At 55.0% G+C, this 16,993-nt stretch overlaps 6 protein-coding genes across 6 annotated transcripts; 2 read left to right on the forward strand and 4 right to left on the reverse strand.

Moving 5' to 3' along the window:
- Window positions 1-976: 976 nt before the first annotated feature.
- CLAFUR5_07359 (Transcription activator AMTR1) lies at window positions 977-3,262 on the reverse strand (the record flags this gene model as incomplete). The annotated part of the gene is made up of 4 exons (XM_047906507.1): window positions 977-1,853; window positions 1,901-2,934; window positions 2,980-3,138; window positions 3,191-3,262. The coding sequence occupies 4 exons, from the start codon at window positions 3,260-3,262 to the stop codon at window positions 977-979; spliced, it is 2,142 nt and encodes a 713-aa protein (XP_047763230.1).
- A 399-nt stretch (window positions 3,263-3,661) lies between these two features.
- CLAFUR5_07360 (Mitochondrial amidoxime-reducing component 1) lies at window positions 3,662-4,832 on the forward strand (the record flags this gene model as incomplete). Its single annotated transcript, XM_047906508.1, has 3 exons — window positions 3,662-3,676; window positions 3,734-4,586; window positions 4,639-4,832. The coding sequence occupies 3 exons, from the start codon at window positions 3,662-3,664 to the stop codon at window positions 4,830-4,832; spliced, it is 1,062 nt and encodes a 353-aa protein (XP_047763752.1).
- A 586-nt stretch (window positions 4,833-5,418) lies between these two features.
- Window positions 5,419-7,125, reverse strand: CLAFUR5_07361 (uncharacterized protein; the record flags this gene model as incomplete). The annotated part of the gene is made up of 2 exons (XM_047906509.1): window positions 5,419-7,011; window positions 7,060-7,125. 2 exons carry the CDS (start codon window positions 7,123-7,125, stop codon window positions 5,419-5,421), a joined length of 1,659 nt encoding a protein of 552 aa, XP_047763753.1.
- A 289-nt stretch (window positions 7,126-7,414) lies between these two features.
- On the reverse strand, window positions 7,415-8,083 carry CLAFUR5_07362 (uncharacterized protein; the record flags this gene model as incomplete). Its single annotated transcript, XM_047906510.1, has 1 exon — window positions 7,415-8,083. One exon carries the CDS (start codon window positions 8,081-8,083, stop codon window positions 7,415-7,417), a length of 669 nt encoding a protein of 222 aa, XP_047763750.1.
- A 396-nt stretch (window positions 8,084-8,479) lies between these two features.
- On the reverse strand, window positions 8,480-10,387 carry CLAFUR5_07363 (uncharacterized protein; the record flags this gene model as incomplete). Its single annotated transcript, XM_047906511.1, has 1 exon — window positions 8,480-10,387. The coding sequence occupies one exon, from the start codon at window positions 10,385-10,387 to the stop codon at window positions 8,480-8,482; it is 1,908 nt and encodes a 635-aa protein (XP_047763751.1).
- A 1,362-nt stretch (window positions 10,388-11,749) lies between these two features.
- On the forward strand, window positions 11,750-15,823 carry CLAFUR5_07364 (ABC multidrug transporter atrD; the record flags this gene model as incomplete). Its single annotated transcript, XM_047906512.1, has 1 exon — window positions 11,750-15,823. One exon carries the CDS (start codon window positions 11,750-11,752, stop codon window positions 15,821-15,823), a length of 4,074 nt encoding a protein of 1,357 aa, XP_047763748.1.
- Between the last annotated feature and the right edge of the window lie 1,170 nt (window positions 15,824-16,993).

The raw sequence follows: 16,993 nt of genomic DNA on the forward strand, positions 1-16,993 counted from the left end.
GACGCCTCCGCGGGACGATACTCCCCAGCACGCACCACAACCCAGTGGCCCGTCTCTACATGACAACGACAGCACAGCGCCTCCCCCATGATTGCGTCAAAGCAGCGGGTCCACTTCCAACATTCTTGAGCGTAGTCCTGTAAAAGCACAGCGTTGGCGTACGGTATTGGAACAGCTGCACTGCAGCATATGCGCCAGAAATTAAGCAGCGCATAGCACTCTGTAGCAATAGGATAGCAACTATCATCATCAATCATCAATATTCTTGTATCAGCGCCCACCCACCTCTCCCGTCCTCCTCTCCTGTCGTGACCCCACGTCTCGCATCTCCACGCGACCGCCACGCGTCAGCCCCCAAACTCGCATCGCAGTGCATCGCATGCTCCACAACAAAGCCGTTGTATCTACAGCAAGTAGCCACCGTAGTCATGTCTTACCACGCGGCAACGCGAACAATGTCTCAACCATGACTTTCGTGTCATCGCTTAGTGTTTGCCACTCTGCGACCAATCCGTGGGACTGGGACTACGGACACCACGTTGTGGCGGGAGCTAGCGTGGCTGGCCGAGACATGTCGTTGCGGGTGGAAGTTAAGGTCTGCATGGCGGAAGTGTGTTGGCGTAAAAGTTATGCGTCGGTTTCGCGGTTGTGGCGTTGGCGATGTGCTGGCACGGGAGGGTTGCAGAAATGCGGAAATCCGAGGGAGACATGATGGTGCTTGTCTCGGAGGGAGGACTCTATGGGGTGTGGTGTGGTATGTCTCGGAAGTAAAGTGGCAGGGGGCCGAGGTGGACGGTCAGTTGCGATAGGAGATGGTTCGGGGGTAATGTAGATACCAGAGATGCTCTTCAGAGTCATGGGGTTTGATTCAATTGTGATATCGGAGAGGTGATGTCTATCGTGAAAGGTCGTGAGCACTTTTGCCCTCCAGCGCCTTCGCCAATCAAGTACGCCTGGCCAATCCGTCCCTTCGTCTTTATGTAATGCCTTCCGGCTCCGTACCCCAACCCCAATCAATCACCAATTGCTGACACCGTGACTCCGTTGCGCATCCTGTATCCTTCTCTATCGCTCGCAGAAGTTCAATCACGACCTTTCTCTCCTCGTTCTCTTCCAAACACGCGCCCGCAACAGTCAACGGCAGAAGCATCTCCACCCTGATCGCGGGATGCGGCCTCCCTAGTGCAATCCCGATGATCTCGTGCGCATGCTTGATGGCTTCGTTCGACACCTCCCTATATTGTTTCAATCGATTACCACCAAAGACATTTTGTCTGCTCATCGGTCTGTGAAGAAGCAGAAGGATTCTTGCGAAGTGGTAGAGCTGCAGTGCAGCGGCGCAGACGTCGATGCTGAAGAAGCTCTCCACGAGTTGCGACGTGGTCGGTGGTATGGATCGATGCCGTATTGTCGCACAAGGCTGATATGTAGCCGGAAGATTACCGTACCAGTGATCGAGCTGCCTTGTCAATTGGTCCCATTGCCCTTGGCGCGCTGCGGATGAATCATCGTCGTTGGCGATGTAGTTCATGACCCGCAGGACGAGCCATAGGAGAGTATGAGCGACAAGTTCGGCCAGCACACGACTATGTGTCGGGTCGTTCCTAACGTAATCGGTTGATTTGTAGAGGGCACCATCGTGCTGGATCTCGAGACCGCAGCTGTTCCAGAGTGCGACATCGTTAGTGTCGAGAAGGGTCTTTTTGTGCTTGATGTATGCTGCCTGGTAGTCTGCTCGTGCGAAGTTCCAGAAGGATGCGAGTCGTCCTACTGTCAGCGATGGAACTGCTTGGTTTTGCACTTGTTGAGATGGGCTGACGGCCGTCAGTAAGGACTTCAGCCCGATCAGATGTCTGTCAGGGATTAGCATGGTATCATCAAGAAACCGGAATGTACTCACTGCATCCAACCAGTCTCGACATTATCCAGCGACTCGTACAGTGAGAAGATCGAGACTGCTACAAGTAGGTCATCCGAGTTGGCCATCGACAACGCCGCTTGGGCATTTGGTGATGGAGGATCACTCAGACCGCCCGAAACTGCCTGTAGGTATTGCCGTGAGAAGGCAATGGCTTTGTCGTAGTAATTCGCCGCCTTGTAGAACCAGTCTACTTCATGATCATCGAAGCTCTCCATGGCTGATGGCCTTTGCATTTGCTGGCTCGCAAACGGCCTCTGCCCTCTCACTCGACCAAGCTGCTTGGCTGCCACGGCGGCAATGGCGTTTCTCAGCAACGCATCTCGAATCGCCTTCAGTGGCACGAGATGGGTGAAGTGCTTGTCCTGGTCGAAGAGGTCCAACCATGGCCCTATTGAATCGGTGAAATGCCGTATCAGAAACGCCATCTCATGCTCTCGCTCATGTGTGATCTTTGCGCTCGTATTCAGTTGTGATTCCGGCGCCCAGAAGTTGCTCAAGGCATCGTCGCCAGAGAAGAGGCCAGTTGAAGCAAAGCCTGTCGACCCTGGTGTTGCTGATGCCGAGTTGTTCAGCAACATGTCGCTCTGATCGACCTCGTCTACTATCTCAGGGATGTCGGGCAGGAAACCGCATGTGTTGCCGGCGGTGGCATAATACACATCTGGTTCCAGGTCAAAGAACTCGGGATCAAATGCTTCGTTCTTCCAAAGGTCGTCCAGCGTTGGATGCGTATCCGTGAGAGGAATCTGCATTGGACCATCGTTCACGAGGAGTGCCTCTGTAGTTGGGTCAAGTACCATGGGCAAGCCAGTGTTCAAGGCGCCACCCAGGCCAAGAGGTATCGACTGCAGGCTGTTGAATCTGTCCGGTGGTAGAGTCGTCGTCGTGATGGCAGTTGCTTGGCTCGAGGAAGTTCCGCTCTTCGCAGCCGGCTCTCCAGTGACATTGGCAGGTGATGGATCTTGACTCTGTGCTCCATCGGCTCCGTGCACGCCTGGTTGAAGGAACTGGAGCTATGTCAACAACAGTACTGTAGCTCCACGGTCACGAAGACACACGGAGAAAGATGATTCACCCCCTGGTGGCATGTCAGACGAAGGTTGGTACTTCTTTCGAAGAGTGACACCTTCGTCAACGAACTTCCGCTTCTTGTCATATCCTGGACATGGTCTGCCAAGCTTCTCGCAGCGGAGGCATGTTGGCTGACGTTTGTCACACTGCATACGACCAAGTCAGCCAAAGGGACTTTGCCCCGCGGAATCCACTCACCTTGACACGCCGCTCTCTGCATCGATCACAGGCTCGCGCGGATGGGACAGATGTAGACGTTTCTTGCGCCATTCAGGCCATCTAGCACCGACGGCAAGCCAGGATGTACGAGCGCGGGCCGATCATCCAGCGTGCTGTCCACAACGGGGCTATCCCGATGTAGTACCATACAGCTATCGGGCAGCAGAAGGGTAGCACGGCAAGGAGGGTGTTCAATGTAGGTGGGAAGACACCTCAAAGTCGTCGTCCTCTCGGGTGAAGCATGATTACACAGGGCAACTGCCGTGCATCTCGGCTACCGTATATAGCTGCCCCACATCCTTGCTTCTCGAACGGGAAGCCATCATCCACCAACCTTGTGTCCTCTTGCCTTGCACATCTTGCTGTTGCACCATGTTTGCCATGTAAGCACATATCCCATATACATCCCCCCGCATCTGCTATGCCCCTTGACCGCCAACCTGCACGGTCATGAAGATACAGCGAGTACGTCAGCAAGCCCCGACGCAATGTGGCAACCCGATCGTGTTGACGTGTTGACAGATCTTCATCTACCCGGTGAAGTCCCTGAGGCCGGTGGAAGTCAAGGCAGCAGAGATCACGAACGAGGGGTTGCGCTTCGATCGTCAATATGTTCTGGCGAAACCCCCGACAGCCGAGTCGAAAGGCCTGGCTGAGCACATCACCATCAAGAATCACTTCGAGCTGGGGCTGTTCCACACAATGATCGACAAGGCATGGTCGAAGCTGACGATAACCCACGTGCATTCCGAAGAGAACAGCGCCATCACTCTACCTCTGACACCGTCGCCAGTCAGTCTCATGAACGCCGAGGTCTTCCAGGTCAGCATATTCGGCACCAAAGCTGAAGGCATCGACATGGGCCCAGAAGCGTCGAAATTCTTCTCCCACCATCTACACTACGAAGATGTGCGGCTACTCTACATTGGCGGGTCTGGACAGAGAGAGATACCCGGCGCTGTACTGATCAAGAAGAACCGTGCTCTGTCGATCGCAGTCAACGACAAGTTGGCACCGCAACGAATACGCTTTGCAGATGCTGCTCCGCTGCTAGTCACATCAACAGCGTCGGAAGAAGCGGCACGACGAAGACTCCCGCCATCTGGTCGAAGCGAGGACGTGATTGTGCGATTTCGACCCAACATCCACGTTGATGTTGGAGACGAGGAGCCGCCTTTTGGAGAAGATTCCTGGAATATGCTTACGGTCCGGTCGAAAGTGGATTCAACGCAGCAAGTGTCGATACGCTGCCTTCAGCGTTGCGTGCGATGCCTCAGCCTGAATGCAGATCTGGCTCAGGGCAGAATGATCACGACGAATCGTCAACTCTACGGATTGCTGGCGAAAGATCGCAGAGTCAACGAGTTGTTTCCTCGTAAGTGCTACACAGATCATAGCGGTGAGCACCTGCTGACCACACATGATAGATAAGCCCGTGTTCGGCCAGTATGCATGCGCCGGCCCAAGTGGAGCGGTTCTACGCATTGACGATGAGGTCGAGGTGGTTGAGCGCATCACTGCGCCCATGACACCAGCCAGTGCAAGTCCCCGTTCGCGAGCAACTACACCCCTAATCATCAAGGACGAGAGTCGACATTCGGCAGAACCAATGACAGCATGAAGTACGAGCGCCAGTCTATACATGAACAGCCACGAACATGTCACGAAGCTGGCGACATTACACACAGGATCAGTTGTAGGAGACCTCCGTCGATCATCACGGAAGCACAACAACGACTCCCAGGACACCGGAGCTTTGCTTGATCAGCCATGGTTCGATCTGTCGCAAGCGTCTTGTGCGACCATTACCTGAAGCACGGATTTCGTTCAAATCGCAGAAACCGGCCACCGTAGCGAGCTGATGTCGTGCTTGGACTGCCCACAATGGCTATCGAATGGCTACCGCCGGCCACAACACGCCTTGCTGTGGGACACACATTCTTCAGAACTGGGCCTGGTCAAGACATGCTCTGCATCAAAACCACAGGCATATTGAACGAGAATCTCGTGGATTCCGGATTCTGGTCTAACCTAAAGCGGTATCTGAACAGCGAGCTTTCTGGAGTGTGCCCCTTGGCCTTTCTACCAGCCGTTGCGATGCCGGAAGAACGACTTGCTCTATACACTCCTGGCCTGCCATGCCCCAAGACCTATGCACATCATCAGATGTACCAACGTCCGTCTGTCGCACTGGAAAAGGGCCTCCACTATTGCTGGTCATTTGAGCGCGCTCGTGGCCCCAAGACGATGCCCCAATCCTCTTCAATGTCTTCATCGCTTAGACTCAGAGATCGGAGCTGCCCACTTGGTACCCCATCAGTGGATCCTGCTTCGTCTTCCTCGTCTGGGCCATTCTCGACGGCTTCATTGGTCTCGGGCAACGCTGCTTGCTTCTTCTCGTACTCTCGCATCAAGGTGTAGGCCATGTATGTGAAGAGACGCTCCATGTCCTTCTCGAAAGTCGACGTACCCTCGTATGCCTCTCCATAAGATGGGAATCTGCCATTCGTCGACCACCCGAGATCCAGCTGGACGCCAGGATCTTCGTTGTACCAGTACCAGTGCTTGCCATGGTTCTGACGCATGGCCTCCCAGAGAGTGTCGACAAATCCAGAGACTGTCATCTCTCTACCGCTCAGGCGCATAGTGCTCTCGAGCCCGGAGCAGAGGGTCTCGGTAATCTCCTCCACTATAGCCCAGTCTCTTCCGCACCAGTCATCGCGTGCGATGGCCTCATCCGTAGCGTCCAACGGTGGGTCTGGCTTGATTCGCAACAGGGCTGCACACCTTCCGTCGTTCCACTGCCAGAAATCGAAGCTTTCGGAGTCGTCTGGTAATGCGATCTGGCGGTGAAGGCTGTCACTGAGGACGAAGTTATTTTCCTCCTCATAGGCTTCGAATGCTTTGAGGCCGTCAACGAGCTCATACATGTCGATGCGTACGCCTTCAAGCGCCGCGGCATTATCTGGCCAAGTCACGCCTGGCCGGTAGCCGTCCTTAGAATAGTCCACCAAGATGTCAACGAGATAATCAACCTGCTCTTCAAAACTCTGGCGAGGGCCTGGCTCCTGGTCTTGGAAGACGCACTCTGCGTATCTTGGCGATGGGCGATTGGCCTGATGTTGTCGATTCTCCACCTCGAGGGCAATGCGCGCTCTGAACACCTCCGCCTCCAACACCCACCCCTTGCAGCGCATTATAGCATCATTAGCGGCGACACCCACCAAGGCCCAGTCTTCTCGACACACCTCCTCGAGCGTGAAGCGACCATCTTGCGTATCTTCTTTGAGCCACAGGATAATGTGTACCAGGATATTCAGCACCTCAGTGTCGACGTAGACCTCCCCGATGTGCTGGTTCCGGAACCTGTACTCGCCATGGGGCTCGACGATGTTCAGCCAGTCTTGCACCCCCTCGATTAAGAGTCCCTGGTGAAACCCCCTCAGACCCCAGAAGTCGGAGGACTGACTGCTAAAGTCGATGTTCTCGTACCCGAGGATGAAAGGAAGGGGCTCGTAGAGTCGGTCGCGCTCACGTCGTTCAGCCTCAAGTCTCTCCGCGCGGGCATCGTCCGACTCTTCATCAGAAGCATACTCGGACTCGTCCTCGGATTCATTATCCGACTCATCTTCCGACTCTTGATCTGTCTCCTCTTCTTCGGGTTGATACAGCTCGCGGCGACAGCCAGGACAAGTAGCGGCAGACTGCAGCCACGCTTTCAAGCACTCGAGGCAGAAGATGTGTTTGCAGACGGTCTCGGTGGCAGAAGTAAGTGGCTCGTAGCAGATCGCGCAGTCATCCTATTCGTGTTAGTGTTCGCTCGAGTCATGGGCACATGGAGAGCTTACCTCGAGTTCTCGAGTCACGTTGGGCGTCAGCTGCGCGAGGGAGTCGTCTTTGTCGAGCAGCGACATGGTTGTGGTGGTACAATGGGGCTGTGCGATGTAGTGTGGTGTGGTTTTTCTTTTTCAAGTTGTGTGTCGGGAGCAAGAGAAGAGTGTGGTCATCAGTTGAACATCGAAAGAAGCACAGACCACGACTCAGCCACGAAGCATAAGCACGGACAATGAAGGTGAATGGACACAACATCAGCTGCATTCCGTAACTATCATCCAACAGACCACTACCACCTTATGCTCACAACCAACATACGTCCCTAACCATTCACCTCCCCGCCTCCCCCTCCCCCCGTCTTTCTTTCTCTCACACCCCATCAACCCTAACCAACCTGGCACGTGCACTCTTCACAAGCTCATACTGCTCCCTCATCACCTCCGTCTCATTGACCAACGCCCTCCCCACCCACTCCCTCACTGCTCCCCCACAAGCCACCACGTCCCTGACAAAAAGTGTCCCCATGACAAGGACCCACCACACCCCCAAGCCCACCACACTAACGAAAGCTGCAACCGCCATCCCAGAGCGGAAGTCTTGGAATGTCACGCTATATCCGTCGGCGGAGCGACTTGCGAGAAGCGGGATGGAGAGGAGGTAGAGAGCTGCGATGGTGTGTAGCCGAAGGGGGGAGATTATAGTGTTGTTGGTGATGTGCCAACTGTTCAGTTCCGGGACTAGACAAGCTCCATTCTTCACCAGCTCGGCTACCGTGGCAGTCTGATCCCCTACGATCGTAGCGATACGCGCGAGGAGGGCGGTGGAGATGAGGAGGAGGGCTGTGTTCAAAACAATGTTGAGCAGGTAGTTGAGCCAGACCGGGAGGTCTTCGTCCTCGTCGGCGACCTGGGGATTCCGACCGAGGGCTCGGGTGTATGCGTCGCCTCGGGTCTCTGTGTACAGACGTGGGGAGAGGGAAGAGCGTTTAGGGGATGGTTTGTGTTGGTGGGGGTGGTTTGCTTGGGCTATTGTGGACATTGTTGCGATTTTGTATAGTTGTGGAATAGTGTTGCGGTTGTCAGGGTCAGCTTGGTATCATGCTGTGCCGTAACGAGACATAACTTTGTTAGAGCTGGGGAGGAGACCTCGAGAGTGACAAGTTGGACAAAGAGAATGTCCCGCGCGTGTCTGCAAGCGGAAGACATGACGATGGCCACGACTTTGTCAACCTCAAACAAAGGAACACAAGGCTGGGGGAGCGGGCAGTAGCACAATGTCCATCGTTCGAGTCGTAGTATTGCCTCGTTATAGGAGTACATGGAATAGAAGCTCATCTTCTGTACCAGCCATGCTTGGCTCCTTCATCACCACCCCCCCCCCCCGAAGTCTTCCTTGGCTTCACATAGAGTGTTCGTCCTTCATTACCTCCTTCTCCTAGTGTCTTGAGGTGATATTACCGTATGGGATCCACGGCGAACTAGCTGTAGGCACCGCTGAGTCCGACACATCCTCCGACACCGTGGCAGAAGCGGTAGCATCTGTAGCTGGGTGTGTGATGCTGGCAGCAACAGTCCATCCAGTGGCGGTCTGCAGAACCGAGATGTCCGTGTAGAGACCACAGCGTGTCGAGTATCCGAACTGCACACCATCGCAGTCGCCGGTGCATGACGCTACACAATCTGCAAGGTCGCTGGCAGAAGTGTATGAGGAGTGAGCCGCAGAGAAGACGCTATCGCAGTTGACAGCGAAGTAGTTGCCACTGCTGGGCTCGACGTAGACCTCGTTGTCGGCGCCGGGGCAGATCAGCTCGCCAATGTTGGTGACCTGAGCAGGGATGGACGAGGTTGTCAGACGGATCGCACCCGAAGCGGAGGTCGCTGTCAAGAGCAGTGACTTCGACACAGTGACTTCGACAGCCGGCGATGGCAATGATGACACCACGACTGGGCCGACAGGACCAGTCCCCGTGGGCCAAGGAAATGGAGCTGGGAGATCGCTGATGGAGCGTGCTGTGGAGGCCACCGTTGGAGCCGACGTAGATTCTCTGAGAGTCTGCGTAAGGGTGCTGTCATCCTCGCCATCGATGTCTGCTGCGAGGAGTATGTATGGCAGATCCTTCTTGTTCTTCGTCTCCATGCCTTGCTTACATCCGTGACACTCCTTGTAGCCAGGGTACCACATGGCAGCGATGCAGGTGACATCCTGGTCGCAGTTCTGCAGACATTCTTCGACATCCTCGGCGCCATCCGGGAAGATGACGGTGCTCTCGCAAGTAGGCTCCATGCCGCAGAGCACAGTGTAGGATCCATTTAGCTGGTCAAGGTATGGTACTCCATCACACTGTGGGCAAGCAAGTGCATTTGAGTTGCAGCCACTGCCAATAGGCAGTATTGAGAAGGTGGGTTCCTCAGAGGATGTGACAGAGGTCGCGCCGTAGCCTGCTGGTGGTGGGTGCATGGGTCTGCCGGATGGCTTGCCGGTGGGTAGAGCCACACTGGGGACTGACGACTTTGGCTTGGTCGTGCTGGTTGAAAGAGTCAAGCTTGTGACAGCAGAAGACGCTGTCTTGGTGGAAACAGGCAAGAATGCGGTGTAGCCAGCCCTCGATACCGGGCGAAGGTCGTCATCTTTGGCGATCTCGCAGTTTCGGTCATCGTAGTACATGGTGCCCTTGCAGAAATCTAAGTCATCGCAGGTATCGAGACATTCGCCTGGCGACATCCAGTCTTGAGGCGAGTAGCTGTCGGTGGAATCAAGATCGCTATCGCAGAGCAAGGTGTACTTGTCGCCATGCTCGCTCTCGACCTCGCGGCCGTTGCAAGCGGGACAGAGGTTGGTGAGAGTCAGGTTGCACCGGGCATCGGCGTTAGTTGGTGCCGGGAAAGGACTGCCGATGGTGGAGGTGGTCGGCTTCGGTTCTGAGCGCGGGAGACGGAGCAGGTGGGTGACGCCAGGCACACGGCGCAGTCCTTGAGTCTGGCCAGTGGCGATGATGCAGCTTCCATTGGCGAGCATGTTGACGCCAGAGCAGTCATTCTCAGACTCCTCACATGCTTCGAGACAGATGTGGGTGCTGGTGTCGCCCTCTACCTCGTCCTCGGTGGTCGTCTCGAATTGCCATCCACATGACACGGCGTAGGTGATGCCAGCAGCGGAGGTGATGTTGGTGGCGTCACATGCTGGGCAGAGTGTGTCGGTGAGCTCACAGGTGGCGGCTCTGGCAGCCTTGGTGCTGAAGGCCAATTCTTCTTCTGGTACTGCGGCGCGTGGGAAGATGGGATCGGCCAATGCTGACGCGGCAGAGGCTGCCAGCAGTGCTGCAGCAGTGAATGCGGACTTCATGCTGTCATTAGTGTGTCGTGGGATGTGCGGTAACGAGTGGATGCTGCCGTAGCGGAACAGAGGGAACGAGTGGGGTGAAAGGAACGAGTGTGTTGTTAGAACGGAACGAAGGCGTGTGTCGGTGTGTTGAAGGTGGAGTTGGCGATGACGGGAAGTGGTGGTGGAAGTCGCAGTGCTCCTCGTGGCGTCTTGAGCCGTGAGAGCGCGTTTGTTACATGTAGCCGGGATCTGAAGCAAGGCACGCGAACACATGTCTGCGTTTCAAACACCTCGCTTCATCTCATTTCCTCAATGCAAAGTCTTGCATTCGTGAGATCATCTACAGTGCCCTGCAAAATGTCCCTTGACCAGTCTATGGAGATGATGTATGCTGCCAGCCGGCGCATGGCTGCAGGTGCAAGTCTCTCTTTCACAAAGCTTCTCTTCGCCGCACGGTATGCTCGCCATGCCCAGTCATCGCCTGCAGACGTCTTGTTCGCAGTTCGCAGGAGTTCACAAGTGATCGTCTTGCTTGACCAGGATGTGTACCAGCTCTTGCTTGACCTCGTGTCACCTCAGATGCCGTCTACCATGTCCTCCCGCGTCATTGTCTGCTGTCATCACATCCTCCCCTCCTCTTCACCGGTAGTATTGCACATACAGGTGCCTGACAGGAGGAGCGGCAGTCATGCGACGGCTGAGGTCTGCTCACTGCACCGCTGCAAGCATCCCCTCGTGCCCCTGTATCATTGGATGTCGGCTCAGGTGACCTCCTCCAGCGGTGCGGTACGATGCACAAAGCTCTTGACCACCGCTGCACAACGACACTCGGGCAGTGACGCTACCGTCGTTTACAACTACAAGACAGTCGCATCTCTCGCATGCGAATTCATCCATCCCACCATCTCTTTGCGCCTCGCATGGGAATGCGATGCTCTGCGATTGGCTGCTGCAACAATCGAGACGGCTAATAAGAAGCAAGCCGCGGGTGGATTCACGGCTTGCAGCCACGAGCTCGGAACATGGCACCTCCGTTACCATGGACATAGACATCATGCACCCTTAAAGACAGCGCCCCGGTAGGCCTTCACTGCTGCCAAGTGCACCTGCTCTTCTCTTGGATCTTGAGTGCTTTCTTTGCGGTCGCGATACTCCTGACCATAACAGCGCTATTGACACTACACCGGCCGTTGCACTCGCCTGCGGGAACATTCCATTCGGATAACCCACGCCGATCGTGTGTAGAGACACAAACAATCGCGAGCCTCGCCGCACACTGGACATCGAGAGCACCGCTCTCCGCTTTCAACTGGGCGACTACTTCCACCACCGTGGCCTTGACGGCGCCACACTCACTTTGCTCCTCGTCGCCACACAAACACGATGACGCCCGACCCCGAGAAGAGAGAGCTGTGCGACAGCTCAAGTCAAGATGGCCTCGAGTCGCGGGACGAGATCACCATGGGTGGTCACGAGAAGGCACAGCTGGGACAAACACCCTTTCCAACCATGCTGCCCAACGAGCCAGCACCACCTCTGCATCGGCTAGACTCTCAGATACCGAAGAAGACGGACGAGGAGAAGAAGGACACCGACGACGTGTTTTCACACCTGCCAGAGCATGAAGCCGCGATACTGAGGCGGCAGCTGGAAATCCCACCCGTCAAGGTCACATACAAAGCTCTGTACCGATACGCGACCAAGATAGATCTTCTCCTCATGGTCATCTGCAGTATATGCGCCATTGCTGGAGGAGCTGCTCTGCCGCTGATGACGATTATCTTCGGATCGCTTGCTGGAACATTTCAAGGTTTCTTCCAGGGTACAACGACCGGGGCCGACTTCTCGAGTACAATCAGCCACTTGACACTGTACTTTGTCTACCTAGGCATTGGAGAATTTGTCGTCACCTACATTGCCACCGTCGGCTTCATCTACACGGGAGAACACATCTCCGGCAAAATTCGACAACACTACCTTGCTAGCATCCTTCGCCAAAACATTGGCTACTTCGATAAGCTTGGCGCTGGCGAGATCACGACCAGGATCACCGCCGATACCAACCTTGTCCAGGATGGTATCTCCGAGAAAGTCGGTCTTACTTTGACCGCGATTGCGACCTTCGTTGCTGCGTACGTGATTGGCTATATCAAGTTCTGGAAGCTCACCCTCATCCTGACCTCGACCATCGTGGCCATCTTCTTGACCATGGGAGGCCTTGGACAATTCATCGTGAAGTGGAACAAACTGTCACTCTCATCGTACGCAGAGGGCGGAACCGTCGCTGAGGAAGTCATTAGCTCCATTCGCAATGCCATTGCGTTCGGCACCCAGGACAAGCTTGCCAAGGAATACGACAAGCATCTGGGCGTCGCAGAGAAGTCGGGCTTCAAGACCAAGGCCATCACGGGCTCGATGATAGGATTCTTGATGTGCTATGTCTACCTCACATACTCGTTGGCGTTCTGGTTAGGAAGTCGGTACGTGGTGAGCAATGAGGCTACGCTATCGGATGTACTCACAATCTTGTTGTCCATCATGATCGGTGCCTTTGCTTTGGGTAACGTCGCGCCGAACATCCAGGCCTTCACGACATCGATTGCTGCTGCAGCCAAAATCTACGCTACTATTGATCGCAAGTCGCCATTGGACCCAACCTCCCAGGAAGGCGAGAGGATCGAGAACCTGCAGGGTGTTGTTGAGCTTCGTGACATCAAGCATATCTATCCTTCCAGGCCGGAAGTGACCGTCATGCAGGATGTGAACCTCGTCGTGCCTGCAGGTAAGACCACCGCTCTTGTAGGCGCTTCTGGCTCAGGCAAGAGCACGATTGTCGGTCTCGTTGAACGCTTCTACGATCCTGTAGGTGGTGAGGTTCTCCTTGATGGGCTTAACATCCAGGCGCTCAATCTTCGATGGCTACGACAGCAGATCAGTCTTGTATCCCAGGAGCCAACTCTTTTTGCGGCTACGATTGCTGGCAACATTCGACATGGCCTCATCGGCACCGAGCACGAGTCACTGCCAGAGGATAAGATTCGAGAACTCATCGAAGATGCGGCGAAACAGGCGAATGCTCACGACTTCATTTCTTCTCTGCCAGAGGGTTACGAAACCAATGTTGGCGAGCGAGGCTTCTTGCTATCCGGTGGCCAAAAGCAACGTATTGCCATCGCAAGAGCGATTGTCAGCGACCCCAAGATCCTCCTACTCGATGAAGCCACTTCAGCCCTTGACACGAAGAGTGAAGGTGTGGTGCAAGCAGCTTTGGACAAGGCGGCCCAAGGAAGAACCACCATTGTCATTGCTCATCGACTCAGCACCATCAAAGATGCGGACAACATCGTCGTCATGTCACAAGGGCACATCGTTGAGCAGGGTAACCACAATGAACTCCTCGAGCGCAAGGAAGCATACTACAACCTCGTCGAGGCACAGAAGCTTGCAGCTGAGACTGAGCAGAAGCGCGAAGAGGAGATGGAGATCCTTGATGACGACCTGAATGACGGCAACTTGCTTGAGAAGTCTTCGACTGATCATGTCCAGGAGTACGAGGAAGATCCAAACGACCTGACGCTGGGCAGAAGCAAGTCGGTCCAATCCGCATCGAGCAAAGTTCTCGCAAGCAGGAACTCTGAGTCATCATCAAAGTATTCACTCTGGACACTGATCAAGGTCGTCGGATCTTTCAACAAGAAGGAGTGGCAATACATGCTGGTTGGCTTAGCCTCTGCCATCATCTGTGGAGCTGGTAACCCTGTGCAGGCTGTCTTTTTCGCCAAGTCTATCACCGCCCTGGCACTTCCACCTAGTCAGTATGATGAGCTGCGGTCACAAGCCAACTTTTGGAGCTGGATGTATTTCATGCTTGCCCTGGTCCAGCTGATCTCGTACCTGATCGAGGGTGTTGCTTTTGCGTACTGCAGTGAGAAGCTTGTGCACCGCGCTAGAGACATGTCATTCCGTGTGATGCTGAGGCAGGACATTGCTTTCTTCGATAAGGAAGAGAACTCCGCCGGAGCACTTACCAGCTTCTTGAGTACTGAGACGACGCATCTGGCGGGCATGTCTGGAGTCACGCTCGGCACGATTCTTCTGGTCACAACGACTCTGGTCATCGGTTTCACCATCGCTTTGGCTATCGGCTGGAAACTCGCGCTTGTATGCATCGCCACCGTGCCGATTGTCCTAGCATGTGGTTTCTTCCGCTTCTGGATGCTCGCAAGGTTCCAAGCTCGCGCAAAGAAAGCCTACGAAAAGTCCGCCTCCTACGCTTGCGAAGCCACGTCTGCCATCCGCACCGTCGCCTCCCTGACCCGCGAAGACGACGTCTGGAACCACTACCACCTCCAAATCGTCGACCAGGAATCCAAATCCCTCGTCTCCGTCCTCCGCTCCAGCAGTCTTTACGCCGCATCGCAGTCATTGATGTTCCTCTGCATCGCTTTGGGATTCTGGTACGGCGGCACCCTCATCGGCAGCGGCGAGTACGATCTCTTCCAGTTCTTCCTCTGCTTCTCCGCTGTTATCTTCGGTGCGCAGTCTGCAGGTACTATCTTCAGTTTCGCACCGGATATGGGTAAGGCTAAACACGCCGCGGCGGAGATGAAGACGATGTTCGACCGCAAACCCGAAATCGACACGTGGAGCACCGAGGGCGAAGTCCTCGAGACCATGCATGGCGACATCGAGTTCCGCGACGTCCACTTCCGCTACCCTACCCGACCAGAACAGCCCGTCCTCCGCGGTCTGGACCTCCAAGTCCGACCAGGCCAATACGTCGCTCTCGTTGGCGCCTCAGGCTGCGGAAAATCCACTACCATCGCCATGCTGGAACGATTCTACAACCCCCTCGTCGGAGGCATCTACGTGGACGGCAAAGAAATCTCATCACTAAACGTCAACTCCTACCGCAACCACCTCGCCCTCGTGTCCCAGGAACCAACGCTGTACCAGGGCACGATCCGCGAGAACATCCTCCTAGGAGCAGACAAGAAGGACTGCGACGTCTCGGAGGAGTCGATAGTACAGGCATGCAAAGACGCGAATATCTACGACTTCATCCTCTCCCTGCCCGACGGCTTCTCCACCGTCGTCGGGTCCAAGGGGTCCATGTTGTCGGGTGGACAGAAGCAACGTGTCGCTATTGCTCGCGCGCTCTTGCGGGATCCTAAGATTTTGCTGCTTGATGAAGCGACCAGTGCATTGGATAGTGAGAGCGAGAAGGTCGTCCAAGCGGCACTGGACAAAGCCGCAAAGGGACGCACTACAATCGCAGTAGCGCACCGCCTCTCGACAATCCAGAAAGCAGACATGATCTACGTCTTCGACCAAGGGCGGATCGTGGAGAATGGGACGCATTCAGAACTGATTGCGATGAAGGGGCGGTATTTTGAGTTGGTGAATTTGCAGAGTTTGGGGCGGACGTCAAGTTGGAGGAGGACTGTTGGGGAGTAAGGAGATATTTTAGTACGACTGTTGCATTTGGCATTTCTGAGCGAGGCGTTGGGTAGGGTATTGGGTTTGGGTTTGGATGCAGAGGCCGGCATTTTTGGCTACAGGCTTTGCAGGAGAAGGGATTATGGAGATGAGAGATGAACGATGAGGATACGGCAGATTTGGCGTAGCGTTGCATGTGAGGAAGATGCATACTGATGCTGATCTGATGGCTGTTCCCCCTTTCGACTACCAGAGACATCGGTCGGTGAACGGATGTGCCACACCAACGCCATGGTGCGCCTTCAAGGCACGGAGGCTGACTGTTGTGCAAGCACACCTCGGACCACGCGATCAATGCAATAGCCTCTTTCGAAGCGCAGGTCCACATGCGTATTCTCTGGTAATGTGCCACTTGCGTATTGAAGCGGAGACCTGTAGTCTTCGCTCCATGTATTGGAGAGGATACCATGGCTCTGTAGCACTCTTCAGCTAGCTGGTCCCTTGAGTATCTAAGCCGTGAAGATCGCATCGGTCGTGGTTCTTCGATTTCTTGCACCATACCCGAGAATGAGCTCTTCTCCGGGCGAAAGGACGGAGCTGCTCCAGAAGAAAGAGCAGACGCCAGCTCTCATTCGACTACTGTATTACAGCAGTGCCATCCATTTTGTCGGCTACATTACGGTCTTTCTCTGTGAGCACTACTGTGTCCAACCCCACAAGATCACAGCAGATATTGACGAGGCATACCAATAGTGACATATGTTCTAAAGCGTTTTCTGCCCCTCTCGCACTATGGCCCATTCAACTGGGTCAGCGCTCTTATCGTGCTCGTCATTGCTTCCGGCACAGTCACCGTCGCGACACCCCTCTCCCCGATGAAACTCGCCATGCCATCGGAGCAACCTCTCCGCGAATGACAATCCCTCACCCTCCTCCTCCTCCTCCTCCTCCTCCTCCTCCTCCTCATCACCAAAGGTCTCAACCGCGTTACAGTCCTTCGCTCCGCTGCCGAAATGCGTCACCTCCAGCAACTCGACTCGCGAATTCGTTTCGTGGTCCTGACAGAAAAAGGCCACGACTTCGATGCCAATGAACTAGGCGTTGAGATTGTCTTCGTCCCCAATAGTTACCAAGCCCCCAACGCGCTGTACAAAGCTCGCGCCTTGGAGTACTATCGCGTGCAGTGTC

This window comes from Fulvia fulva, chromosome 6 (assembly GCF_020509005.1).
Source record: "Fulvia fulva chromosome 6, complete sequence".
NCBI lineage: Eukaryota > Fungi > Ascomycota > Dothideomycetes > Mycosphaerellales > Mycosphaerellaceae > Fulvia > Fulvia fulva.